This window comes from Caretta caretta, chromosome 1 (genome assembly GCF_965140235.1).
Source record: "Caretta caretta isolate rCarCar2 chromosome 1, rCarCar1.hap1, whole genome shotgun sequence".
Lineage (NCBI taxonomy): Eukaryota > Metazoa > Chordata > Testudines > Cheloniidae > Caretta > Caretta caretta.
In genome coordinates, this window is record NC_134206.1 from 209,607,465 (window position 1) to 209,635,132 (window position 27,668).

The 27,668-nt window shown below is 41.8% G+C and overlaps 1 protein-coding gene across 3 annotated transcripts in view; it reads right to left on the bottom strand.

Annotated features, from left to right (window-relative positions):
* Nucleotides 1–441: 441 nt before the first annotated feature.
* Nucleotides 442–27,668, bottom strand: part of WARS2 (tryptophanyl tRNA synthetase 2, mitochondrial) — a 79,950-nt gene continuing 52,723 nt past the window's right edge. For all 3 annotated transcript variants that reach the window (XM_048819758.2, XM_048819767.2, XM_075119302.1), the window contains 4 exons: nucleotides 10,529–10,609; nucleotides 7,356–7,441; nucleotides 4,066–4,184; nucleotides 442–2,389 (listed from right to left, as the gene is read on the bottom strand). In XM_048819758.2, coding sequence (XP_048675715.1) covers nucleotides 1,941–2,389; nucleotides 4,066–4,184; nucleotides 7,356–7,441; nucleotides 10,529–10,609 — 735 coding nt within the window. In that variant the 3' untranslated portion in view covers nucleotides 442–1,940. The remainder of the gene's footprint in view (nucleotides 2,390–4,065; nucleotides 4,185–7,355; nucleotides 7,442–10,528; nucleotides 10,610–27,668) is intronic.

The following is a 27,668-nucleotide window of genomic DNA, read 5'->3' on the forward strand; positions in this document are numbered from 1 at the left end:
GCCAAAGGTTGCCGATCCCTGTTCTACCCTATTCTTCATGAAACCTAACAATTGCTTTCTGGTCCACTGCTGGCCATTGAGCAGAGATTTTCAATGAGCTGTCCATGACACTCATGTCTTTCCCTGTGTGTTAATTTAGAAACCAGCAATGTGTATGAATAGATGCAGTTAATCCTTCCAATGTACATTACCTTGCACTTGTTTTCTAACTGACATCCTTGTGTCCATTCATATACCTTCTCTAGTCTTGACTTGCTTTAGTAATGGTCTTACCTGAAAATTCTCATCCCATTGTCCTCTTTCTACAGATCCTTTATATATAAACCCGGGTCTTAGCTTGGATGGTAGGGACATCCAATTGTGAATTTCTTGCTTTGCAATACACAGGAGCTAAAGGATTCTGAGTCAGTGAACACTCACCATTTCACTCCAACCAGTAAACAAATTCATCAGCTTTTTATTGGTCTGTATTACACAGAAAAAAGATCAGTTCATGTTGATTCACGAGTATAAAGTTGCTCTAGTTTCTTGATATAACTTCCACCTTTCCCAACTCAGGAGAAAGAAACAGTGAAGACATGTTTCAGACACTTTTAAATTTGCGTTTTCCTCTTTGCAGTACCTGCCATGGTTGTGATATATAAACTTAGTTTAAGTTTTAATACAGTGGTTTCAAATGTGAAGCATCAACACACTGATGCAGCAAAATTCTCCGCAACAGTACAATAATTGCTTTTGCATTGCTTTAAACACTTCTCTACCCTCTCCATTCCATTGCCTTTAGAATAGTTTATTCCTTTTTGCCAGTTTCTCCCTTTCCTTCTGCTCCTCAGCAGCAGCTCACTCATTCTAGGCTCTCTCACTGGGGCTTGGGAGGAATAAGATCTGTGGAGGCTGAGTGCAGCTCTCATTACTAGGCCTATTCATTTTGAGAAAAATGCTTTGATCATAACCATGGCTTTGTATTCAGCTAGTCACTTACACAAGCAGTTTTTGTTAATTTTACAGCCAGTTCTCTGGTTTCCCAGCCGAAAGTCATTTCCCTGCTGGACACAGATTCTATAATGAATCATGTAGTTGGTGCTGGACTGACAGTGCTGAAGCCTTTACTTCTCTACAGAATAGCTGCAAAATGGACAGCTGCAGAGCAAGCTTCTCAACACAGACAGTCCCCTGCCAATGTATCTTAGCCCTGACCTACTAAGATGACTTAGAAGTGAGAGGGGGTGTTCAGGATAGAGGGTACAGGTTCCATTCAGTCCATGAGTTCTTTACTGAGACTGCCAAAAAGAAGCCGAGTTTCAATGGTCATGGTGGTTTCTGTAATATGGACATTTATATATCAGGAAATGGACTAAGAGACCAACTCATTTCATACAGACTAGATGTCATTACCAAACTAGGCTGCATATGAACTGGGGATTTAGAGGTGAAAGGCTCTCTTTCCTACTACCAATGTCCTGGGCATTCCAGATCTCTGGTATGTATTTTTATTCTGGTTATCCAGAAGCACATTCTGCCATCACATTCAGCATAGTGTAACTGTCCTTCTCTGTGGGGTTGTGTGTGTAATAGGGGAGGATTTTATGAAGCTTGTGACTTCCTCTCCTTCTGGAGTAATCAGGAATGCAGCAACTCTGTCATCCCAACGATCGTGGCTTCTATTTCAACTTTTTATGTTGCTCTATGAAAACAGGCAATTCATTTGGTCAGCTTCACTGTTCTGGTTTTGTGAGTTTCTTTGGAAATTGTGTGTCCTTCCTTTGGCCATCCAGAATGGCTCCCATTAGATGGTATCACAATCACATTAAAAAATCATCTCTGATTGTTCTTGTCTGATATTCCAGAACAAAGAAAATTCTCTCTCAGACTCTGAGATGGGAGATGATGAACAAGAGCTATCGCAGGAAATAAGAAAATTTGCAACTATTCAGTAGGTTCTATTGAAACCCCACTAATCTCCTTATTTCTTGATACACAAGGGAAGCTAGTTCTTTGGCTTTCTCTGCTCCAGCCTGTAAAACCTTCTCCAAGTGGGATTTGTCCTCCTGGAGCCTCTTAATTTCGTTCCCAATTGGCGCAAATTTCTGAATAACTGCCTCTGCCACTATCCCTTTGTAGTGTGCAGTGTCAAGACCAATACACTGGTGCACCACTTCCTTTATGCTGAGTCCTGTTACTGCAGCATGAATGGTCACCAGATTGGAGACACCAGGACGAGAGTCTGGGTCATAGGTCACCTCGGAGGTGAAGTCAGTCACAGCCTTGCGGAATTTCAGAACTATCTCCTCTGGACTGTCTGTGATATTGAGTGTGCCTAATTTCTGAGGGTCTGACTTGGACATCTTGGCTGTTGGATCCCTGAGAGACTTTATCTTCTTCGTTGTACCTAAAAAGACAAACAGATCATGGTTTTCTATTCATGCTTATTTGGCACTTTTCTTAGGAGAATACTACAGCCTATAGCAGGTTGCCCTGGCTGCTTGCCTTGCTTTAACAATTACTTTCTCAAGCATTACAAAATATACTCATCCTTAATCTTCATTCTCTCCCACCAAAAGCACCCCAGCCATTCTCCTTTCTCCCCATAATCACCCAAAGAACCTGAACCTAGTTCCCCTTTCTCCCCATTTACCTACTGCTTCTGGGATGATTCCAGCCTGCTATGGCTCTATGCTGATTTCCCTACCAATCCACCTCCTCCTCTAGGTACCTGGTATTGGTGAGGCGAGTAACCCAGGGAGCACAAACTAGAAGTGTGTGAGGGATCCCGTAATAGTGGGAAGCTGGGTCAGATCACACTCCAGGGTCCCAAAATGACCAGCCTCCTCACCATGAGAAGCTGCCCCACACAAGAAGCCCCTGAAACTCTCCTAGAGCTCCTTAGAAATTGCTCCCTCCCAGATATTATCTACCCAAAAACTAGGCAGGGGGAAAACATTGCTTAGATTTTGGCAGGGTGATAGGTGCCTTAGAAATAACTGAGACACATGCACACATGCAAGACAGGATACCAGTACTATAAAGCACGTGGCAACATTCATCTAGTTACACCACTCCATTAATTCACAGTCTCTTCCCATTGTTACTATTATACACAAAATGCAGTGTGAGCCATTGAGCTAATGACTAGAATCACATAGCACAGAATCACTGTTGCATAGACATCACAGTATTGGTGCTCAAACTGCTCACAAGACACTGCACCAAGGTTTGTAACACCCTGTATTCTCATGGGTGACCTCTCATTTTTAACTGGGGCTTTAAAGTGGAAAGAGGGCTACTAATGATACCCTGGCAGTGTAATCTTTTCTAAGGGGAGAACTCCCTGCCCCTGGGGGCTGCACATTCCTCTAGATTATGAACTAATGCAAAGATACCACACTTTTTCTGTACTCAGCTGCTCATGTTTCCCGCCACATGTGCCATTTGCTCTACAGAAAGATTCAGAAATTTTTCATGGCCTCGTAATGCGAAAAATGGCTGAACACATTTTCCTCAAAATCTCCTAAGCTTTAGGCTGTGACCAAGAATGGAAAGTTTAGCGCCAATGAAGAGCCTTCTTGAAATTTACAAGCATATGTCAAAGCACCTAGTGAACTTTTGGGTGCTATGGTAATGAAGGTAATAAAACAGAAACTGCTTTGCAACTTCAATTACAGCATTTACTACAAGCAAACACTATAGCGTTATGCTGGTTGGTGGTCTCTTATTCAACGCCCTAATGGGCATCACAAATTGCTCCTTAATTGGCACCATCAAACATGCTCTCTCCTCATGAGAGGCCCATGCCTGCAAGAACAGACAGGGGCTGCAACCAAGCAGGATTGAAAGGCAGTAGCAGAGCATTGTGGGGGGCCCCAGGACTGGAATAGCAGATACTGTACACATTCCTTTCTGGGGGTTTTCAAAGCCCCATATTCATTCTTTTCTATTAATCTACTTTGCCATCAGTTTGCCCCCTTTCCAGTTGTTCCCACATAGATTCACCCTACCTGTAAGTCAAACCTCAACCCTTAATAACTCACTGCAATCTAGTATTTAACCACACCTCTCCCTACTCACTTAAAATGGCTTTGGGCACAGGAAAGAAGTTTCCATATTTCTTGTTAAAGTGCTGTGCTATATCTCGAGCCAGTTCCAGGTGCAGGACTTGATCTTCTCCAACAGGAACATGTGTTGACCTTTTAATAAAAGACAGATACAGGAAACTCAGCAAAATTCTCTAGTTCTATTGAAATGTTACCTGAGACTGTCACAGCTCCTGCCATAGTTGAGGGCCAGATGGAGCCAAATGTTCAATCACAGCTAACTCGCTCTCCTCTGGGTGAACAAGATTCCAGACGGATCCTGTCTAATACGGTTCTGCTGTGTCTGATGGGATGAAATGCAGAATCAGCAGCAAAAGAACAGCCTTTTACCAAAGTTTGAATGTAAATGGGAAATATACCAGAAAAAGTAACAATATTGGCACGTACACTTGTGTTCTGCAAGCATCTACCACTTTCCATAAGATTTCTACTACCCACTGTCTTCTATTCATTCATGGATTTTAAGGATACAAGGGACCGTTAGATCATCTAGTCTGATTTCTTGTATAACATAGGTCATGCAAATTTATCCAGTTACTACTGTGTTGAAGTCCAATAACTTGTGTTTGGCTAATGCATATCTTCCAGAATGGCATCCAGTCTTGATTTGAAGACTTTAAGGGATGGAGAATCCATCACTTTCCCTTGTGTTTTTTTCCAATGATTAATTGCCCTCACTGTTAACCTGTGATTTTTTAGGTGAGATATAGACTTGAAATCATGTCCTCTTTTGTTTATTAAAGCTTCCACTGCACTTTTAAAGAGTTGGTGTATGATAAACCAAGTCCTGGCCAAATTCTAATTTAATTCAAATTCTGCGTCTCTAAATACCCAGACAATTTCAATTCAATATGGTATTCTTTACTTCTGATCCTAAATTACTGGGGGTCAATCTCTTCACCCCTCTGCCCACCAAAGAGTAAGCAAGACAAGCTAAAAACTGTTAGAGTAGCCCATAGGAAATCACAGTGTCTTACAACACAGAAAAAACAGTTACCTTAATCAATACACTTAAGCAGGCCAAAAGGAACATTTCCATATGCCAAAATGGTACCAGAATCACAAAGTTATCCGACTAACCTGAAAACATATTGTGTTTCTATAAACGCCTCAGCATGACTCTTTCTTTCTTATGTTAGTTTTCTTGCTGTCTTTGCTCCTGCTTCTCACATGCTATTTATTTACCTTCTATTAATTAACTTTTTTTTCTTCTTCCTAATCCTCTTTTTTCTCCAAGGTCACTTCAGTTGGTTTTATTTCTCCCTCACTTCCTTTTCCTAATTCATTTATTTTGTTTGTGGCATTTTATTTGCTGAATCTTTTCTGCCACTTTTATGAGTTCTTATTTCTGCAGTTAGTTTTGCTTTGTACCATTTCAGCGTCTGCTTTTCCTGCTCTTCCTTCTATGACTGCTGCTCCTTTCCTAATTATCCATTTTCTCTTGCCTCTTGTCCCATTTCCTATCCCTTTTAATATAAAAGAGCTCTCTTGTTAAATATATATCTTTTAATATATGTGCTCTCTCTCTCTCTCTCTGACACCTCCTTATTTTGTCATCTGTTTCCAGTCAGCCAGCACTTAATATGCAAAAGTTGAGCTAAAATGAGCTGGAAGTACAAATCAAAAGTACAGAATCTTACTACATAGAGATGGAAAAGATCTAGGTAGTTCAGTCCATCCCAGGGCCCAGTGCAGAATGGTTTCTGACAGTGAAGTTGCCAGTGTTTTGTTTATTAAAATTACTTTAATTGATGGGGCTTCTATTATTCCCCTTGGGGAACTATTCAACAATCAAACAGATCTCAGTTAAGAATTTTTTTCTAATATTCAAATTACATTTTCCCTCTACTTTTACCCCTATATTCCTAATTATGATCTATATAAACTAGCAATATCATCCCTAAGTCTTTTGACATGACTGTTTCCCCTCCCATTGACTCTATGCTTTGGATTATTTTACCCAAGATATATTTTTCTAGGTAGAAGCCTTGTTATTCCCGCCTATTCTATATTCCCAAACCCTCCATGCCCTTTTGTATCATTTCTCTGTCTTCCCAGAAGTTGATGAACCCACACAACTCAATATAATCTGCAAACATAATGTACTATTTACTCTGTCTTTGAGATTCATTAATTAAGATTTTACATATTACCCGACTTAACTAAGCTTCATTCACAGATGCAACCTTCCTCCACATTACCAGCTCTTGATCTCAGCCTCATCAGACAGCCTAGGAACTAATAAAGGGCTAATAGGTCAGCCATGTATGGGGAGAACGGGAGCGTGGAGTGGAACCATCAAGCTGCTGGAGTGGAGTGGTGTAAGCATGGAGTCAGGCTGCTAGCACTGGGTAGGTGGGCAGGGAGAAGAAGAGCGATTAGGTTTACAAGAGACGTGCGGGAAGAACCAGGAAAAAAAGAAAGAGTAACTGAAAGAAGGATATTGTCTACATTTCTTCAGTATAGGAAACGTCCCCTCAGGGATGTAAAAAAGTTAAAATGTGGGGAAAAAAAAAAGAGACTTCACAGTTTCCCAATTTGCAGAAGACTTCTTCAAACACTGTGCCATATGGCTACACGACATCCTGATGGTGCCAGTCATTACACCTCATGTCAAAGCTGGGACCTCTGCTAATCTTACATCAAAGATAATTGACTAGTATAGAACTATGCTTCTGTAATGGGTCTCAACTTTCTCATGGAGGCAACACATGAGGTTTGGCTATCCCTTTGTGCAGAAAACTCTTCACCCATTGACACAGCATAATCTACACCAGAACCTGAAAAAAATGTAAGTGAATTTAATAGTGGTGTAAAGTGCCCAACTGAAAGGTCTGGACACTAAATCTCTCTAGCTTCATAGCAGGTCCATCATGGGAAGTAACAACATGATTCAGCCCTGACCTTGAGGATCCACAACTAGTTTAATCTCTGTGGCCCATTCAGTCAATCAATCCAATGCAACTGCTGAATGGGTCAATTGGTGTTAGTTTTATTGGTGATTTTAGGGACATGCACTAAATTGTTCTGAGGTGACCAACTCTTCTTAGACAATACCATCCAATGGTTTTCCAGTGGCCTGATATTTAATCACTATCAACCTGAGCAAGATTTTAATCAGTGACTGAAAGATGAAAGTGTGCCATCCATTCCCAGTCCTCTCAGCTATTCACGCCCCTTGATATTTAACATGTTGACCCATAGAACTTTAGTCTTACAGCAGTTGAACAGACGTTGCCTGTGGGCTCACATTCTGTCTCTTACTTGTACAGCAGAATATCTGCAGCTTGAAGCACAGGGTATGTGAATAGACCAACGGTTCCTTCAGAATTCTGGCTGGCATTCTTTACCTGTTTGCAAAAGAAAGACATATGGAAATCATCCATTTGGCTGATGTTAACATCTGATTTTGATTTTTTTTGTTGTAAGTTTTACTTACTGAGTCCGTTTCGTTCACTGACTGTCATTCTAGCAAAGAAGCAAGCCTAACAGAATTTGTGCTTTTTCAATGTCCAGTGCTACTTACTGCTCATGGCTCAGTTATTTTCTAGAGATATTTATAGATCTTGTCTCATAATATTATTCTATTACTTTACTAGGGAGCGATATTAGATGTGTGGGACGGTAACTGCCAAACTCACTCCTTTTTTTGTTGTTTGTTAGAAGACTGGTATGCAGCACTTGTTTTTATCCAAAGTCCTGATACCCTCCAGATTAACCCACCTTTTTGTAAATAATTATCAGAGGTTCAGAAGTTCAATACCTAATTCCTTTAACACCCTAGATGCATATCATCTGGACCAGCTGGTCTGTAGATGTTCAAGTATCTAGTTTCCTGCTTTTTGTTTTAACTGTAGCTACATTTAAAAAAATCCTTAAAATCTGTCCAGACTTCTTTATATTTTCCTGTATCTTTTTACTCTCCCCGTCATCCAGATCACACTGTCTTGTCTCCATCTCCAGGCTCTTAAATATGGGGGGCCTGATGCCAAGCACCTGCAGCTCCTATTTGTGGGTTTTAAAAGTCCAACCACTTATACTTAGATGTCTAAATATCGCTTTACAAGTCTAACTTGAGAAACACAGGTTTGAAAAGCTTGGCTTTAATCTAAGTTTTGCATTAACACTATTTGTTGCATTTAAATTTGAATGGGTTTATTTAATTAAGAAGAAAAAACAGGAAGGGAAAAAAAACACCCAAAAACATCTGGAGGTATTTAGCCCTCTCCAGTTGTGAACTCTGCAAACCAAATTGCTCTGGATTTTTTTTCTTCTCATTGTTTGTCTCTCTTCTGACTCCTTGTAAAACCGTCTTTTGGGTTCGGGGCCCCTTGCCACACCCCAGTACCACCACAGGGGCAGCCCAGTCCAGGCCCCAGCCTCTTAGCCCTTGCAGTGGACCCCACCACCCCGTCCTTGTAGGCCTTCTTACTTTGTTTATGGGTGACGAAAAGCAAAAGTTCAAACTCAACAGAGAAGCCCCTTCTGTCAGGTCAGTGACACCACCTTACTTCAGGGTTGCCCAGAAAGCAGGTTTACTGGAGTCCTTCCAGCCAGGTAGCCCAATCACTCTCTCCCTGCCAGGCTTGCCTCTGGGGCTCACTGGACTCTTCCCAGAGAGGTGGTGATATCTAAACAGTCAAATAAGGCCTCTCTGACCCTCCAATAGTCCTGGGCTGTTGCCAAATCAAGTTCATGGCATTCAGCTTGAGCTGGTCCTGACAGATGGCACCAATAACATGGTCCAGTGCTCTGAGGACCACACCACAGCAGATGCCACCAGCTCAAAAGGAGTGAGAAATGCCTTGGGGTCACTGGTGGTGCCCATCTTAGACAGCTTCCTCAGGGATGGGTGTTGAGCTGGGAGGCCCAGGGTTAGTGGTCACCACAGCCCTAGGTGACCCTAGAGGTCGGAGAACTGACAGCATCTGTTGCTCCAGGTTCTGTTGTTGCTGTTGGCATGTGGCTAATTCCCTGTCAGCTATTGCTGCTGCTGCCCCAGCTGTTGCTGGATTGCAAGCTGTTGAAGAAGCTGCTGCTGTTTTTGTTGCAGGATGGCCTGGTGCTGCTGGTTTTCTGTGACCCATTTTAATAGCCATTCCAGATCCATTACAAAGTTGTTTCTGTCAGGATTTTCTCAGCCTCAAACCTCTTTTCTCCTTTTTCCCACTCCCTGCTCCCTTTTCCTCTCCCTTTCAGCAGAGCTGACCAAGTGCCCGCATTCTCCACCACTTTTAAGAGATTCTTTCTGGGGCACTTCTCTAGCTCGGTCGGGGCCCCTTGCCATGCCCAGTGACCACCACAGGGTCAGCCCAGTCAAGACCACAGCCTCTTAGCCCTTGCAGTGGGCCCCACCCTTGCGGAGTTCAAAGTCAACAAAGAAGCCCTTCCAGGGGTCCAAAAGAAAAAAAGGTCAGTGGCACCACCTTATTTCAGAGATGCCTGGGTAGCAGCTTTACTGGAGTCCTTTGGGCTAGATAGCCCAATCATGCTCTCCCTGCCAGGCTTGCTTCTGGGGCTCACTGGACTCTTTCCAGAGCTGGGGGTCTCTGGCATGGTGGAGGTTCCTCCTGCTGCTTCAGGAGACTCTCCAGCCGCTTCATTCTCAGGGCTTCCCCCTTGCTGATTGCAGCTTCCTCTTTTGAATGCCTTCCACCCTACCATGCATGGTTGGAAGGGCCAGAGAGGTGGGGCTACCTTAGCGCTGAACCTCCCTAGCCCCTTCCCTGTCAGCGTGGGGTTTACACATCCCAGCACACTTCTGATTTCTCTTCTTGTTAAATAAAGAAAACCCACGGAAATTAAATGCAAAAAACAGTGTTGATGTAATACTAAGAAATTAAGCACATATGTCATGAATGGCAAAAGGGAAGATTTTTCAAAACATCAACTCAGCCACAGTCATCTTTAGTTATGTTTATTTCTGTATCCCTTTTAAAATGTAAACCTTAATATATCCCATACCATACAACACACAGAATGGCCAACTAATGTTGCAGAAGACTTACTTATGGAATTTCCTTACTTGTGACTGCTTGATTTTTTAGCCTTAATGTTGTGCTGTACTCATTGCATTTTATTATGTTATGAGGCTTGAAATAAGAACTTTAAGCATTTTGATAAATGATTAAAAATACCAGTCTATAATTGAAAACCTTCTTTAACTGCCTCTGTATTCTCTACTTTTACAGGTATGCTACTTTGTAACCTCCCAGAGCAGCAGCCTCACTGACTCACAATATACAGTTATGTCTCCTATAGTAATAGCATTGTATGGGGTTGTTTTCTTTCCTCTTCCTGAAGTGACTCCATCACCTTTTAGTAAGAATGACTGGCCCAGTGTTTATGGTCCACAGGCAACAGAAAGGACAATACTGTTTTTATTAAATTCCCTTAAATCTCCTTTTAGTTTAATATGCTGATCATATAAACCTTACCTTCCACTGGGGAAAGCTTTGTATACGTGGCATACTAGTTAAGCACCCAAGAATCCAACCGAGTTCTGCATGTTCAGGCACCTAAAAAAAAAAAAAAGCCATAAGAAATCGGAATAGATTTAATGTATTTTCACCTGCACACATCATGTCTAGAGAAAGTACAGCCAGTAAAGGCTATCAAACCAGAGATTAGTAAGATTAGTTTATTTTTGGCTAACATTTTTTCAGTGAGTTTAGTGCTGGTGAGAAGTAACAGAGAGCCCTAGTGACTGAGGAACTTATATTGATCCATAGTACAAGTACAGCTCCTGCAACAGCAGTACACGCTTTCCCACCCTACCTGGTCAGCCTGCCCTAACTGACCAAGAAAGAAAACTGCAGAGATGAGACGGGTGTTTAATTTTCATGTTCATTCAGATCTTGGCCTTTATGCTGAGAATGCCAAGTACCTTGAGGCAGTGGGCTAGGGGTTACAGCACAGGACTGTTAGTCAGATCCCCTTGCTTCTAGTCCTAGCTCCAACATTAATTTGATGTGGGAGTCAAACACCTCTCTGTGCTTCAGTTGTCCTGTCTGTAAAATGGGGACACCTAGACCTCTTAAGTATTCTGGATTTTGTGGAATGTTCTACATTTTGGGTTAATCAGCCTGCCTGTTCTGCAGCACCAAAGGCAGGAGATGTTTTGCAAATGAAAGAGGAAGACTGACTCAAAATATCCATTGACTTAGGGAAGGATGCATAGGGCAGATAGCCAGGATGCCAAATCTAATGTGGGAGACTGCAACCACCAAAATGCCTTCAGGAAATGAAATGATTAACACATTTTAGCATTTAACATTTAGCATCTAGATTAGATTATTTTAAAATATGTTTTAGATTTTTTTTCCTTCCTAATGGTGTCATTCACTACAGGGCAGAGTTAAGGTTGTTTGGTGCCCTCATATTTCTACACCTTAATATGTTAGGATTCCTGTTAAAGTTTAACCTTAATTCTGAATTTCCTGGGTTTACAATGCATGTTTTGGAAATAATTACATCGCTGTATTAAAAAAAAACCCACCATGAATCACTGATGTGTACTCTCAATCTTAACTCCATTTTAACTGTTTTTGTCTGGAGGTAATTTATGAGGTATAATGTGCAACAAAACAAGGGTCCACTTCTGGTCACTTGCCACACATTTCAGTTGCCTCTGTCACATGCTGGCAGGTATGGGTTCAGAGGTATGACAATACCTAGGACAGAGGGGTTGAGAAACTTAATGCTTGTGTTTCGATCTGAGAGCTCAGATAAAAAGCTTTAAAAAGTGCTTATTAACAACAAGTGGGACAATTACTAATATCATCTGCAGAAATCATTTTGGTGTTGTATGTAGACTTGGAAAAGGACCGATTCCATAAGTGACTAAATTTAATATAATTAAATAGCCCTAAGATTGTAATTACTTTTGGTCACTGATGATATGGTCCACAGCTGAACTGATGACCTGAGGTGAATAGCTCAGGAACTGATTACAATGACATGAAGCCTCCCAGACCCTCTCTTTTTTGATTCCCTCATGTTCATTTGCCTGCCTGGCTTTAGTACACAAGGCAAAGTGTGACAAGATGGCACCAAATGTGTCCTCTATGCAATGTAAACCGAGCTGGATGGAACTGACTTAACCTATGCCTATTTCATTTAGGAGGAATCACCATCTGGTACAAAACAATTTATCGTTTCTTTCTTCTAGTCACAAACTAAGAGGGGATGTTGTTCTGCAGCATTGCTGTTGACAAGGCCTCTCTTTCAAAGCTACAGATTTCACTCTATGCCTCTGTCATGCCTCCCTCCCACAACCAAGGCTGCATGTGCCCATTGTGCCAGTTGCTTTGACATCCCATGTGTTACCGGAACACTGAGCTGTCAGCCATTCTGCAGCCCTGGCTCTAAGCAGCGAGTTAATTCACTTCTAGCCCCCAAAGCCAGATTCACATGAAGCACGGTCCATTATTAACAAAGTGATAAGAGCACATGCTAATGTAAAGAAAAGCTGCCAGGGAGGGAACACAAAGAAGCATGGAAGAAACAAAGAAAAACAATCACACAGGGTAAAATAAATAAAAAGCTTGTTAACTCATTGCCCCAATGGAATTTAATTCATTTAAAATTCTGCAGGAAGTCTTTCTCTATGCTGCTAAACAAGGGACTGTGGAGTTAATTCATATAATAGAAAGAAATAGGCAAAAGTAAAAAAGACATGCCCCATCTCTCTATCACTCAATTAATTTTCAGTAGCTTTGAATAAACTTTCGTAACATTTATCATGCTAATATTAATGAAGAGCAAAACCTTCGAAAAACAAACAGCTCCTTCCACAAAGGGCAATAGCTTCAAAAAAACTCTTTGATGAAGGTCCTGTTCTTTCTGAAAGAAGTAACTGAAATGCTGAGGATCCTATCTGAAAACCTGGGAAACTAATACACAAAAACACAGTGTTGTGTATCAGTTAAGGCTGTTCTATACATAACACTTCACATAAAAATCTAGGGCTTAAAGCAATTAAAAAAAGCAACTAAAAATTAATCCTGATTAATCGCACTGCTAAACAATAATAGAATACCATCTATTTAAATATTTTTGGATGTTATCTACATTTTCAAATATATTGATTTCAATTACAACACAGATTGTACAGTGCTCACTTTATATTTATTTTTTATTACAAATATTTGCACTGTAAAAAACAAAAATAGTATTTTTCAATTCATTTAATAAAAGTACTGTAGTGCAATTGCTTTATCATGTAAGTTGAACTTACAAATGTAGAATTATGTTAAAAAAATAATTGCATTCAAAAATAAAACAATGTAAAACTTTTGAGCCTACAAGTCCACTCAGTCCTACTTCTCGTTCAGCCAATCGCTCAAACAAGTTTGTTTACATTTGCAGGAGACAATGCTGCCCACTTCTTGTTTACAATGTCACTTGAAAGCGAGAACAAGAGTTCACATGGCACTGTTGTAGCTGGCGTCTCAAGATATTTACTTGCCAGATGCGCTAAAGATTCATATGTCCCTTCATGCTTCAACCACCATTCCAGAGGACATGTGTCCATGCTGATGATGGGTTCTGCTCGATAACAATCCAAAGCAGTGCGGACCGACTCATGTTCATTTTAATAATCTGAGTCAGATGCCACCAGCAGAAAGTCGATTTTCTTTTTTGGTGGTTCGGGTTCTGTAGCTTCCACATTGGAGTGTTACTCTTTTAAGACTTCTGAAAGCATGCTCCACACCTCGTCCCTCTCAGATTTTGGAAGGCACTTCAGATTCTTAAACCTTGGGTCAAGTGCTGTACCTATCTTTAGAAATCTCACATTGGTACCTTCTTTGCGTTTTGTCAAATCTGAAGTGAAAGTGTTCTTAAAACGAACAACAGGGTCATCATCCGAGACTGCTGTAACATGAAATACATGGCAGAATGTGGGTAAAACAGAGCAGGAGACATACAAATTCTCCCCTAAGGAGTTCAGTCACAAATTTAATTAACACATTTTTTTTTAAGGAGCATCATCAGCATGGAAGCATGTCCTCTGGAATGGTGGCCGAAGCATGAAGGGGTATACGAATATTTAGCATATCTGGCACATAAATACCTTGCAATGTTGGCTGCAAAAGTGCCATGCGAAGGCCTGTTCTCATAGAATCATAGAATCATAGAATATCAGGGTTGGAAGGGACCTCAGGAGGTCATCTAGTCCAACCCCCTGCTCAAAGCAGGACCAATCCCCAATTAAATCATCCCAGCCAGGGCTTTGTCAAGCCTGACCTTAAAAACTTCTAAGGAAGGAGATTCTACCACCTCCCTAGGTAACGCATTCCAGTGTTTCACCACCCTCTTAGTGAAAAAGTTTTTCCTAATATCCAATCTAAACCTCCCCCACTGCAGCTTGAGACCATTACTCCTCATTCTGTCATCTGATACCATTGAGAACAGTCTAGAGCCATCCTCTTTGGAACCCCCTTTCAGGTAGTTGAAAGCAGCTATCAAATCCCCCCTCATTCTTCTCTTCTGCAGACTAAACAATCCCAGTTCCCTCAACCTCTCCTCATAAGTCATGTGTTCCAGACCCCTAATCATTTTTGTTGCCCTTCGCTGGACTCTCTCCAATTTATCCACATCCTTCTTGTAGTGTGGGGCCCAAAACTGGACACAGTACTCCAGATGAGGCCTCACCAATGTCGAATAGAGGGGGACGATCACGTCCCTCAATCTGCTCGCTATGCCCCTACTTATACATCCCAAAATGCCATTGGCCTTCTTGGCAACAAGGGCACAGTGCTGACTCATATCCAGCTTCTCGTCCACTGTCACCCCTAGGTCCTTTTCCGCAGAACTGCTGCCTAGCCATTCGGTCCCTAGTCTGTAGCTGTGCATTGGGTTCTTCCGTCCTAAGTGCAGGACCCTGCACTTATCCTTATTGAACCTCATCAGATTTCTTTTGGCCCAATCCTCTAATTTGTCTAGGTCCCTCTGTATCCTATCCCTGCCCTCCAGCGTATCTACCACTCCTCCCAGTTTAGTATCATCCGCAAACTTGCTGAAGGTGCAATCCACACCATCCTCCAGATCATTTATGAAGATATTGAACAAAACCGGCCCCAGGACCGACCCCTGGGGCACTCCACTTGACACCGGCTGCCAACTAGACATGGAGCCATTGATCACTACCCGTTGAGCCCGACAATCTAGCCAACTTTCTACCCACCTTATAGTGCATTCATCCAGCCCATACTTCTTTAACTTGCTGGCAAGAATACTGTGGGAGACTGTGTCAAAAGCTTTGCTAAAGTCAAGAAACAATACATCCACTGCTTTCCCTTCATCCACAGAACCAGTAATCTCATCATAGAAGGTGATTAGATTAGTCAAGCATGACCTTCCCTTGGTGAATCCATGCTGACTGTTCCTGATCACTTTCCTCTCATGTAAGTGCTTCAGGATTGATTCTTTGAGGACCTGCTCCATGATTTTTCCAGGGACTGAGGTGAGGCTGACTGGCCTGTAGTTCCCAGGATCCTCCTTCTTCCCTTTTTTAAAGATTGGCACTACATTAGCCCTTTTCCAGTCATCCGGGACTTCCCCCGTTCGCCACGAGTTTTCAAAGATAATGGCCAATGGCTCTGCAATCACAGCCGCCAATTCCTTTAGCACTCTCAGATGCAACTCGTCTGGCCCCATGGACTTGTGCACATCCAGCTTTTCTAAATAGTCCCTAACCACCTCTTTCTCCACAGAGGGCTGGCCATCTATTCCCCATGTTGTGATGCCCAGCGCAGCAGTCTGGGAGCTGACCTTCTTGCAGTCTGGGAGCTGACCTTGTGAATCTCACATTGGTACCTTGTGACCTCAGATGACATTGTAAACAAGAAGCGGGCAGCGTTATCTCCCGTAAATGTAAACAAACCTGTTTGTCTTAGCGATGGGCTGAACAAGAAGTAGGACTGAGTGGACCTGTAGGCTCTAAAGTTTTACATTGTTTTGTTTTTGAATGCAGTTATGTAACAAAAAATAATCTATATCTGTAAACTGCACTTTCACGATAAAGAGATTGCACTAAAATACTAGTATGACGTGAATTGAAAAATACTATTTCTTTTATCATTTTTACAGTGCAAATATTTGTAATAAAAATAATAATATAAAGTAAGCATTGTCTACTTTGTATTCTGTCTTGTAATTGAAATCAAGATACCTGAAAATATAGAAAAACATCCAAAAATATTTAATAAATTTCAATTGGAATTTTATTAACAGTGCGATTAAAACTACGTGTAATTGCAATTAATTTTTAAATCATGATTAATTTTTTTCAGTTAATCACATGAGTTAACTGCAATTAATCGACAACCCTAATAAAATAAAATGACATGGAAAGTTAAGTCTATCATCTGCTTAAGAGAATGTACCACAACCTTAACTCTGCCCCAGCCTGGATGTCAGATTTCCAGCACTGCCTTCTCTGAACACTTGAGTGTATGCAACCTTACAGAACTGCAGAAAAGGGATGGTGTAGGGACTGAGGGAGTATGGCCTGTTTGTGGTGGAGATAAGATTGTGAATTTGGGGAGGAGGTGATGGAAGGTTGGCATCCCATTCTCTGTCACATTATCACCTGACCTGAGCTACTGACAGGACCCTGTCTATAACTGTAACAGTTAGAAAATTTTAATTACACTGTCCTTTCACTTTGCTCCTGACCATTGACTATCAATCTTGGCTCTACCTCCCAGTTCTGACTCTGTCAAGGTTCCTTCCCCACTCTGAACTCTAGGGTACAGATGTGGGGACCTGCATGAAAACCCCCTAAGCTTATTTTTACCAGCTTAGGTTAAAACTTCCCCAAGGTACAAACTATTTTACCTTTTGCCCTTGGACTTTTTTGCTGCCACCACCAAGCGTCTAACAAATATATATAACAGGGAAAGAGCCCGCTTGGAAATGTCTTTCCCCCCAAAATCCTCCCAAACCCTACACCCCCTTTCCTGGGGAAGGCTTGATAAAAATCCTCACCAATTTGCATAGGCGAACACAGACCCAAACCCTTGGATCTCAAGAACAATGAAAAAAGCAATCAGGTTCTTAAAAGAAGAATTTTAACAGAAGAAAAAGTAAAAGAATCACCTCGGTAAAATCAGGATGGTAAATACCTTACAGGGTAATCAGATTCAAAACACAGAGAATCCCTCTAGGCAAAATCTTAAGTTACAAAAAGACACAAAAACAGGAATATACAGTCCATTCACCACAACTTATTTTATCAGCCATTTAAACAAAACAGAATCTAATGCATATCTAGCTAGATTACTTACTAAGCTCTAAGACTCCATTCCTTTCTGTTCCCGGCGAAAGCATCACACAGTCAGACAGAACCTTTGTTTCTCCCCCCCCTCCAGCTTTGAAAGTATCTTGTCTCCTTGTTGGTCACTGTGGTCAGGTGCCAGCGAGGTTATCCTAGCTTCTTAACCCTTTACAGGTGAAAGGGTTTTTCCTCTGGCCAGGAGGGATTTTAAAGGTGTTTACCCTTCCCTTTATATTTATGACAGACTCAAACTCTGGCTCAATCCTTTGCTCTGGCATTTGGTATCTAACCCCAGCTCCAATCCTCAGCGTTGACTCCCGGTCCTGACTCTGGCTCAGCTCCCTGGCTCTGGTACTTAGCAGTTGATCCCAACTCTCCCACGCACTTCTGTTCTCTGACCTGGATACCTGCTCTGCCCACTAGACATGACTCCTGCTCTGCCCACTAGGCCAGACTGCCCACGTCCTGGTTCCTGACATTTTACATACATGAAACAGACTGAAAAAGCATATGTCTCATCTGCCTCTAGGAGCCAGTCCACATAGAGGACAACAGCCTAATACTGCTACCAGTTATTCCATCAGTTCAAAGTGATATACATCTGTGCTGGTGATAGAGAGGTTCCTTGCCAGCAGCTGGCGTTCTTCAAGTATATTGCACCTGCATATTTGCTATGGAATCTTTCTAGAGAGTAGTGTGTATTGGGGTCAACTACCTCTCTCTACCCTTCCCTTGTGGAGGATTCAGAAGTTATTAAAGGGGCAACCAAAGACCCTAACCACCTTTCAGCTCCTTCCCTAATTTTGGAATTATTTACCTTAGACTCTGAAGTGGTGAGGGTGAGGTGAAGAGTGAATATCCAGAGGCAGTGCATTCAAAGACCAACAGTTAGTTTTAAGTAGCCTCTTTCCTTAGAGTGGCTTCCACATATTCCCACCTGTGGGAGATTAGTGAGCAGTACCCTTCCCCCCACGACCCTGGAACATGGGCTGAGTTCTAAGTGAACAAGGAGTCAGAATTGCCAAAGTGAGCATCAGCTCTGGATGGCAAGTCAAGAGATATCAGAAGGGACCACAGTTTTATTCTCCCAGATCAGAATGCAAGGGACAACATTTTATTTAGTTTATTTTTTTGGTGCTTTAAGTACATATAGAGCTTCAAGTAACAGCTTTTCAAATTCTATGAAGACAGGAGCCTACATGGATGTTTCTTTGGATTAGTTGAATACTTTTGATATATCCAGGTGAATAAACATCTGACAAGTCTTAAGCATGGGTGTAAAAAAGATTGCAGAAATAGGCTGGTTAGCAGAAAAGGAGAGGACTTGAGACTGGAAATGGGGATGAGAACACTGATCATATCACACTTATCATATGGACTACTGTTTATAGAGGACTGGCCATTAGGCTGGTATCTCGAAGTCTAGCATGTAGCTACATCTATGAGGAACATCCTCTTCCCTCCAGCAAACTCCAACAAAACAGACAAGAGCTTGGTGAAACAAGACTCTAACCCCAAATCAAAAGAAATATATGCACTAGAGAGAACACTTCCAGGACGGCTAAGTGAGTATGTCTCCCTTGTGGTATTCACAGTACAAACAAATGTGCTGCTGTAAAATAAATCCTGTAAAAAGATTCCTTGGACACAGGCGTGAAGGACAAAGCAATTATCTCCAGAAATCTTAGTAGTGCACAGTGCAGCCTTTCTGCAAAGTATGGTGTTGCAAGTGTGTGAGCACTACTAACCTAAGCACGTGAGGGTGGAAACTGAAATCATCACCCAGAAAGCTTGATAGAACTCAAAACACGGTTCTGAATGTTCAAAGTGTAATAAACAGCAACGTTAAAAGCAAGAGATTTGTTTGGTCAAAGATTGCTGCTTTTTGATAAGAACCATTAAACTTCCAACAAACTCTCTCATCAAGCCTGTTGGCAATCCAGAAGTCCAGATGTCAGTCTGAGAAGATGCAGGGGCAGAAGATCCAGTACATTGTAAAGTAATGCTAACAACAGATTGCAGATTAGTCTTCAAACATCCTACAAGACCTGGTTATGGCTACTAACAACAACTTGGTTCCATCCCAAATGATCTGCAGACAGATTTCCTGAACCAATGGAAATCAGAGGGAACGCATAGAATTCCTGATTCCAGTCAAAAAAAAGAGACTCTGCCAATGACAATGGGTCTTGCTCGACTCTGAAACAGAACTGGAGACAATAGATGTTCACCCTGGTAATAAAGAGACCTGGTTGGGTCTCCACTTGCATAACACATAAATATCAGCCAGAGGTAAGACATTTATGCTGTTGTATGAAAACTGGTAAAAGAATTTGCCAGGGTTATAGGTAAGTTCTGATCAAAAGAGAGAAAGATTCACGAGCTAAACAAACAGATTTCAACTCCAAACCCGTATGTGGAGCTTTTATCTCTTGCAGAATCCATAAATCTCAAAAGGGCTGGGAATCAAGGTGAACATCCCATCTAGAAATATTACTGCAGATTGTAAGAAAGGAGGGAAGAGAATTCCTTAATAAGCACGTTATCTTCACCTTCAGTTTTTTGAATGACTTGATACATAAATAGCTCAGGTGTAAGTATCAAGATTCCTTCTGTAATCAGTCTCATGGAGCTACAGGCATAGCCTGAGTATGCACCCATTTATGCTGTTATGGAACCTGTCTGTGGACCCAAGTCTAGATGAGTGCCCTGTTGATTGACAAAGATCAAGTCAAGATAGCAGGGTTCTCTCTCTCTCATTTATGTGCTGCTTTTAAAGAAAAGCATTTAATAGATACTTTCAATGAGGTGGACTGGTATAGCAGGCTCTGGTGTTTGTCCTGTGAAGAGGTGATACAATGTCAATGTCACCTTATAAGTACAGGTTTCAGAGTAACAGCCGTGTTAGTCTGTATTCACAAAAAGAAAAGGAGTACTTGTGGCACCTTAGAGACTAACCAATTTATTTGAGCATAAGCTTCCGTGAGCTACAGCTCACTTGCATCCGATGAAGTGAGCTGTAGCTCACGAAAGCTTATGCTCAAATAAATTGGTTAGTCTCTAAGGTGCCACAAGTACACCTTATAAGTAGCAATTTTCATGTACTGTGTGTTCAAGGAATAGCACTAACAATTCTAAGCAAATTATGTTTCATAGATTCATAGATATTTAGGTCAGAAGGGACCATTATGATCATCTAGTCTGACCCCCTGCACAACGCAGGCCACAGAATTTCACTCACCACTCCTGCAAAAAACCTCACACCTATATCTGTGCTACTGAAGTCCTCAAATCGTAGTTTAAAGACTTCAAGGAGCAGAGAATCCTCCAGCAAGTGACCCGTGCCAGCAAGTGACCCGTGCCCCATGCTACAGAGGAAGGCGAAAAACCTCCAGGGCCTCTTCCAATCTGCCCTGGAGGAAAATTCCTTCCTGACCCCAAATATGGCTATCTTAAACTCAGCTGAGAATCCCAGATTTATAAGTTAAATTCTTTCCCACTGGGCATGGTTACTTACATAAGCAGTCAGGTTCAGGTAAATTTAAAAGTATGTAAGAACATTTCTGAGGCATGTGCACCTGAAATAGATTGTTTGCTAAACCCAAACCGAGAATGTAAGTCCAAGCTCTTCCTGGCACTGCTATAAGAATAGGTTCCAGAACAAAAGCACTGGAGATCTGGCACTGGAGGGCCCAATCTGATCATAAAGACCTTCTGTGCCAAAGCAGGAGGGGATGCCAAGATTTCCTTTAAAAAATTTCTTTAACATTGTTATTCACTCAAAGACTTGGAAATGTCAATGCACACTTGCTTGTCAAGTTGGTCCAGTAAAAGATATTACCTCACCCACTTTCTCTAGTATCCGGGGACTGACATGGCTATAACAACACTGCATACATAAAAAAGACATGCAGATCCAGTAATCCAACATTAGTAGATAAGGAGTGGACTCCAGGAGTCAGAAATAGAGCACTGATACAGGTGTTGGGAACCTAGATGTCTCCAGGTAATCACAGCCTTGGATGTTTTCAAAGTCATTTTCAGAGCCCATACGTGGCACAGAATGGAGACTCAGGCACTGAAGCTACCTCAGCCCAGGCCTGGGAACAGGTTTCCAAGGTTTCAGTGCTGAGGGTGTCTTAGCACTCAAGGGCGCCTCAGATAGGGAACCCAGCTGAAGGGTTTAGGAGCCAATGAAGGCCATTTCGGGTTGTATGCAGAACCCCAGCATGGTATGTGAACAGTTCTTCTGGTTTCCCCTGGAAGGACTCCCACAAAAGGAATTCTTACAGTTTCAGCTGACTATTCTTGCAAGCTCTGGCTCTAAGCCCTCAGTAGACATCACCTATCAGTAATGCCTACTTGAGACTAGGCATCTGGCTATGGAAAGGCTCTATGACAGTAGAGCCAGATTTAGGGGTGTTGATGAAGTAGGGCTCAAAGGATCAGGAGACTATGGTGCCACCTAGATAAACAGAGTCAATTTCACTCAGCACCAGACTCAGTCTACTGAGTTAAGTTTTGGGGCTTGTGAGCCACTTATACTAAATATAGAACATCACAGTATGTGATTCACTCTGAACCTGTGGTTCTGGAGCCTCACCACCAACCTGCTAAGCAGCATTGATGGAATAAAAAAAGGTGCGGGACCTTTGGCATCACACTCATCTGACCTTGACAAATCAGGAACCTTGGTAATACTGACATACAATCTAATACTCTCCTAATAAATGTCACTTCAGAGACTTTCAGCATTGGACCCAGTTGACCTGAGCACCAGAGCCCTGAGTACTGCAGACATGGGACAAACAACAACTTTGACTGGTGGCTTATCCAAGCTAATGGTGCTGAATCTTTGCCAGCTATGTTGGTTCAGATGAATCCATGGATCCTATTGTCACCTGAGCTGGGTACCTGACTTCAACTAAGGTCGACCTTAGTGCCAGTTACAGTGACCCATAAACTGGAACCAGGCCACTTCATTAAGTAGGTCACCAGGTCATGATTTTAGATCCTAAGCACTGAACTCAGTCAGCCTGGATGGATCCAGGGAAGTCTACAGTGTGGGAACCTCAGAATACATAAGGTCAACCTATAAGGATCCAAGGACCTTAGTGCTGGGAAGTTAGTGCCCAATTAGGTCAACACAGAGGAATCCAGGGACCTTGGCATTGCATTGACGGTTCCAGGCTCACCCAGATAAGACCAGGGAGGCAGACACTGCTTAAGCTGGGCACAGTATCTTAGGCTAGCAACGTCCAGACGAAGTTCATACTGGATTTAGATACTGCAAGAATAAGTTGACTGGGCCTGAGAAACACGACATAGGTAGAGGAGAGGAAGCCCTCTTGTTCCTGAAGGTCATTCAGATGATACCTGTGCCCAAGGGGTACCATTTTCAATTTGTTCTTCTAATAAAAGAAAAACTGCACTAAGAAAAACAAAGAAACTGATGAGCAAAGTGTCACAGGCACTGCTCGATATCTGAGCTTGCTGTACCTTTGGTGGTTAAAAAAGGAAGTGAAGGGTAGTTAGGGACACTCCCCCTTTACAGCCTCTGAATCCTCTTTGAACCAAGGGGGAGGAGAGGCAAAGTGGCCCCAATGGACACTGCTTTCTAGAAAGATTTCACAGCTCAATGCCAGGAGGTAATAATCCCAGAAATGAGAACACACAGAAGCCGCTCAGAAAACTAAAAGTTCCAACCTTGCTGATGATCCATGTGGGGGGTCAGTATAATTCCACATGGTGAATTTTTGTCAGTTTTCTCTTCTAAAATGTAAAGTTACATTTACACACACACACACACACACACTCATTGGCAGTTATATAAGAGGTAAGTTAAGGTTGTAAAATCAAACACTCAAAGCTTATGAAATGCCAGAATTAAGATTGCATACATGAAATGGGGCCAAATGAAGGCTACAGGGGCAACCTTACTTCTGGCATTTCCTATCCAGAAAATGAAGGAACATGCTATCAGTGACCACTTGTGAAAAGTCTGGTCTAAGTGACTTGCCCAGCATCACACAGGAACTCTGTGGCAGAGGTGGGGACAGAATCTAATTCTCCAAGGTGGCATTCAACTGCCTTAACCATGAAACCATCCTTTCTCTTCCTGGAATCCCCTGCCTCATTCACTATACACCAACTAACTTCTTCAACAGACGAAGTGGGGGTCCCATAAATGCTAGCTTTATTAACTACATAGTTCTGATTCATTCCCCAAGCACCATCCATCCTGTGCACAGAATGATGCAGGTGTGCTGCAGGCAAAATAGTAATTAAAAGACTATCATAATGCATATGCACAAAAGGTCTGAATTAATGTTGCACAGGCAACCTTAAAATTGGTATTTCCTAACTTTTGAGTGCTCAACTTTGCAATGTTAACTTTTTAAAATGTAGTTTTGTATGAAGTTTCTCAAGTTTTAAAAAAAGCAAACTTAAAAACAGAAATTGCATCATGTAGAACTATACTGACTCCCATGTCTATTGACTGGTAGTGTTGGAATCTTTATGTAAAGTCTACACTTTGAGCTGGGAGTGTGAAGCCCAGCTCAAGGAGACATATTTGGGCTAGCTCAATCAGATCAAGTCTGCTAAAAACAGAGTAGTCATGAGCATGCGACTGGTGGGAGAGGCTAGCTGCCCTGAGTACATGCCTAAGGTCTTGAACAGGTACGTAGTCGGAGTGGTTAGTCCCTCTTGCCGGTCACACCACTGCAGCTACATTCTATTTTTAGCATACTAGCTGGATAAGAGCTAGTGCAAGTATGTTTCCTTGAGCTGGGCATCATACCCCCAGCTTGAAGTTTAGACATACCATCAGATTCACATCACAGACCTCTACCACTCGAGCTCATTCATAGAGTTTAAGGCCATAAGGGACAGTTACACCATCTAGTCTTACCCTCCTGTATATCACAGGCCAATAAACTTTACCTAGTTAGCCCAATAACTTTTATTTAATGAAAATATAACTTGTATTTGGCTAAAGCGTATCTTTTAGAAAGGCATTCATCCAGTCTTGATGTGAAGATATCAGGAGATGGAGAATCTACCACTTCTCTTGGTAGTTTCTTCCAGTGGCTAATCACTATCACAGTAAAAAAATATATTTAAATTTTCATTTGAATTTGTCTGGCTTCAGTTTCCAGCTATTGGTTCTTGTTATCTTGCCTTTTTCTGCTAGATTAGGAGCCATTTTGTATAACAGAGTAACTGATAGCATTTGTAGGCTATTAACCACTATGGGGACGAGCTAGTTTCACAGCTATTTGCTGGACAACAGAGGAAACACTGGGACTCTGTGTAGGAGCAGGATTTTATATTTGTACTATAAGAATTAATGTACGATTTGATCATCCTACCAGCCACCCTTTTTGAATAGCAGAAAAGAATGACCCCCTGGGACATTGGTAGAAACGCATCTGACAGACTGCCAGTGTCTGTACTGATGTTAAGGCAGGGGCAGACCAGAACAATCCTTATGACTGATTATAGTCACCCTTTTGTTTTAGGATAAGTTATAATGTCTACTATGGTTTCCTATATGTATTATAAATTAGGCACTCTGGTTAAATATACATTTATTTGTTTTGAGGTTTAGTAAGTAAAAGACAGGATCTTGTATTGTGTCTATGTTAATAAGATTAGAGGAATGTTGAAGGCCCGGGCCACAATGTGAACTGTTTTGATTACAAGATTTAGTAAGGTTTAATTTACAATGCCTTTCTTGCTCAACATAAAAACTGCTGTATACCTTTAAAGGTCTCTGTAAAAGACTGTGTGAATGAGGAATGTATGCATCAGGAAAAAATAAAGTGTGAAGGCCATTGTTATAGCCAGATAGTCAAGGAAGAAGGAGTGAAGAGACTTAAGGACACCGGAGAACCATCAACACGCATGCATGATTGAGGAAGGGCAGACTGATGACCCTAAGGTGAAGGCTGGCACCCCTAAAGACAAGACAAGACGATTTTGATTAAATCGAAACCAGGGCAGAATGACCCTCTCGGAGGTGTTTTGAAATGTTAACATCAAAAGATAAGACCAATTAAGGAGTAACCATAGTAATTTGTAAACACAGACAGCAAAGTCCATAGACTTCAACAGAGAAAAAAAGACTATGAAAACAGGGTGCTTGGCCATGGGACTTTGGGTTCATCTCACCACAACTCCAGGAGCATCGGATGGTGACCGACAGAGCCTGGCTTCCCTCTGCGACCAATCTGGTTGGCCACTAGATTGATCCAGACTCTGGACTGGTAACTATAAACATCAACTGGCAGGACTGTGTGCGTGGTGTGTGTGGGTGTGTGTGTATGTGTGTGTGTGACTGAAAAGCATATGCTAACTGCTGTATTCTCAATCAATGCAGCGTATTGCCTTTTTTCCCTAAAAAAGATCCCGTGTGCTTCTTATAAGCATAACATCTGGAATTCTAAATTCTATTCCAGGTTGTGGAGAGGAATGTGCTCCAGTGATTCTATCCCCACAGCCTGCCTCTGTCACTCCTCTGAATTTGAATCAGGCTGCCTCCTCCTCCACTTTGCCTCAGCATCAGCATGGGAAGCCCTGATCACAGACAAGACAATCTCCTTGCTCTTAGTTCCAGCACCAGGTACCACAGTGGGCCCCAGGAACCAAGAGGTACAACCATAGGGAAAGTTCTGCTCAGCCTCTACAGCAGTGGGCTGGAGCATGCTGAGTGCAGACAATCTTCAGGTAGTTTAGATGCCGAACTAAACAAACCTCTATTGAGCATGTATAAACAGTGATTTTCAGAGACTTGTAACTTGGCCAGATATGGATGGATTTTCATGGGATAGCAAAAAGGCACTTCTCTCACCCTAGGTGACAACACCCCTCGCCACCATCCCTCCGCCTCATACACACTCCAAATTTCAAGACTCTGCTCTGAAGCAGTAAGGAACTAGATCTTCTCAATTAATGGTTGTGAAATTTAACATTTGCAAAACAACCTATTTTTACCAAATTGCATTATCAAGAATGACCGATGCTTAAATGAAAAATAAAAATAAAAATCAGGCATCTGGAATGAAAAATTTCAACTCCAGTGATTAAAGTTGTGCAAAATTGCAAGCAACTGAAAACAGGTTCTTATAAGAGAAAGTGTTTGGCAAAGTTAACTAGAGATGTAACTGTCAGCGCTGCTTATAGCAAAATTCATAAGAGATTACATATGCACAAGGTGATGTAAATTGATCAGAAATTATGGGAAGAGAATGGCGGTTCAAAGGGCATTCTTGCAAATTGCTAAATTTAATAGGAAAGAGTAAAATCTAAGAGTAAAATCTTCTCTAAGCTTTCCACAAGTCTTGCAGATTATTTTAACAAGCCAATATAACTAGAGTTCAAGCAACTGCATGAAGGAGCAGTCAGCAGATGTCTGTGCTGGATGGAGATAAAGAAAAACCAAAAAAAGTCCATACATGGAGCAAAGCAAATGCATATCTTCCAACTCCCAAAGCAGCGCTCAAGGATTTCTTCTGCAATGAGCAAAACCGCAATTTAGGAGATGTCACTGACTGCATGTCAAGTCAACCTACTAGAACATCACCATTAGAAACCCTAAGTAGCAGCTATCTAATCTAATCCATTAAATCCTGCATGTCAGCTCCAGCTGCTTTTGTGTCCTGAAGGATATAAATATCAAAAAATACTTCCTGCAACTTGGCTCAAGATATTTTGAAGACTTACAAATCCCCTATTTACTGTTTCCCTTAGGAAACTAGCTCTCTCTCATTTAATAGTTTTCACATCCACGATGAATCCCTCTATTTGGCCACCTAGATCACACCTTTGCTAAATACATCAAGTTTGTGCTGTTGGTCTGTTCTCTATGTTTGTGTGCTCAAGTTCTAGTCTTCCTGTTTCTCTTCTCCCACTCCCACATTTTTCACAAGCCAAAAAACTTCTTAATACCTCTCATCAGGTTGAGACTGTCGCCTCCCTACTCCTAACAGTGATGTAGAGGTTTCATGTCCCCGCACCTTCAATCTTCATTGCATCAAATCAGCACAGCAACACGAGAGTACTTCCTGCTAATCACTGATAAAAGTTATTTCCAGTGCAAACTATTGAACCTTTTTCCTGTGGGGCTCACATTTGGTCTATGTTTAATCTGTTTTCAGACTTTTAAAAACTTCAGTGACATTTACAGCAAACATGGTTACATGTGGATGATCCAAGCACTTCCCTGGAACTCCAGCATATGTTTCCCTTCTTTCATCCAAAGGAAACTTGTGCTGGTTTGCTGCCCAGTTTGT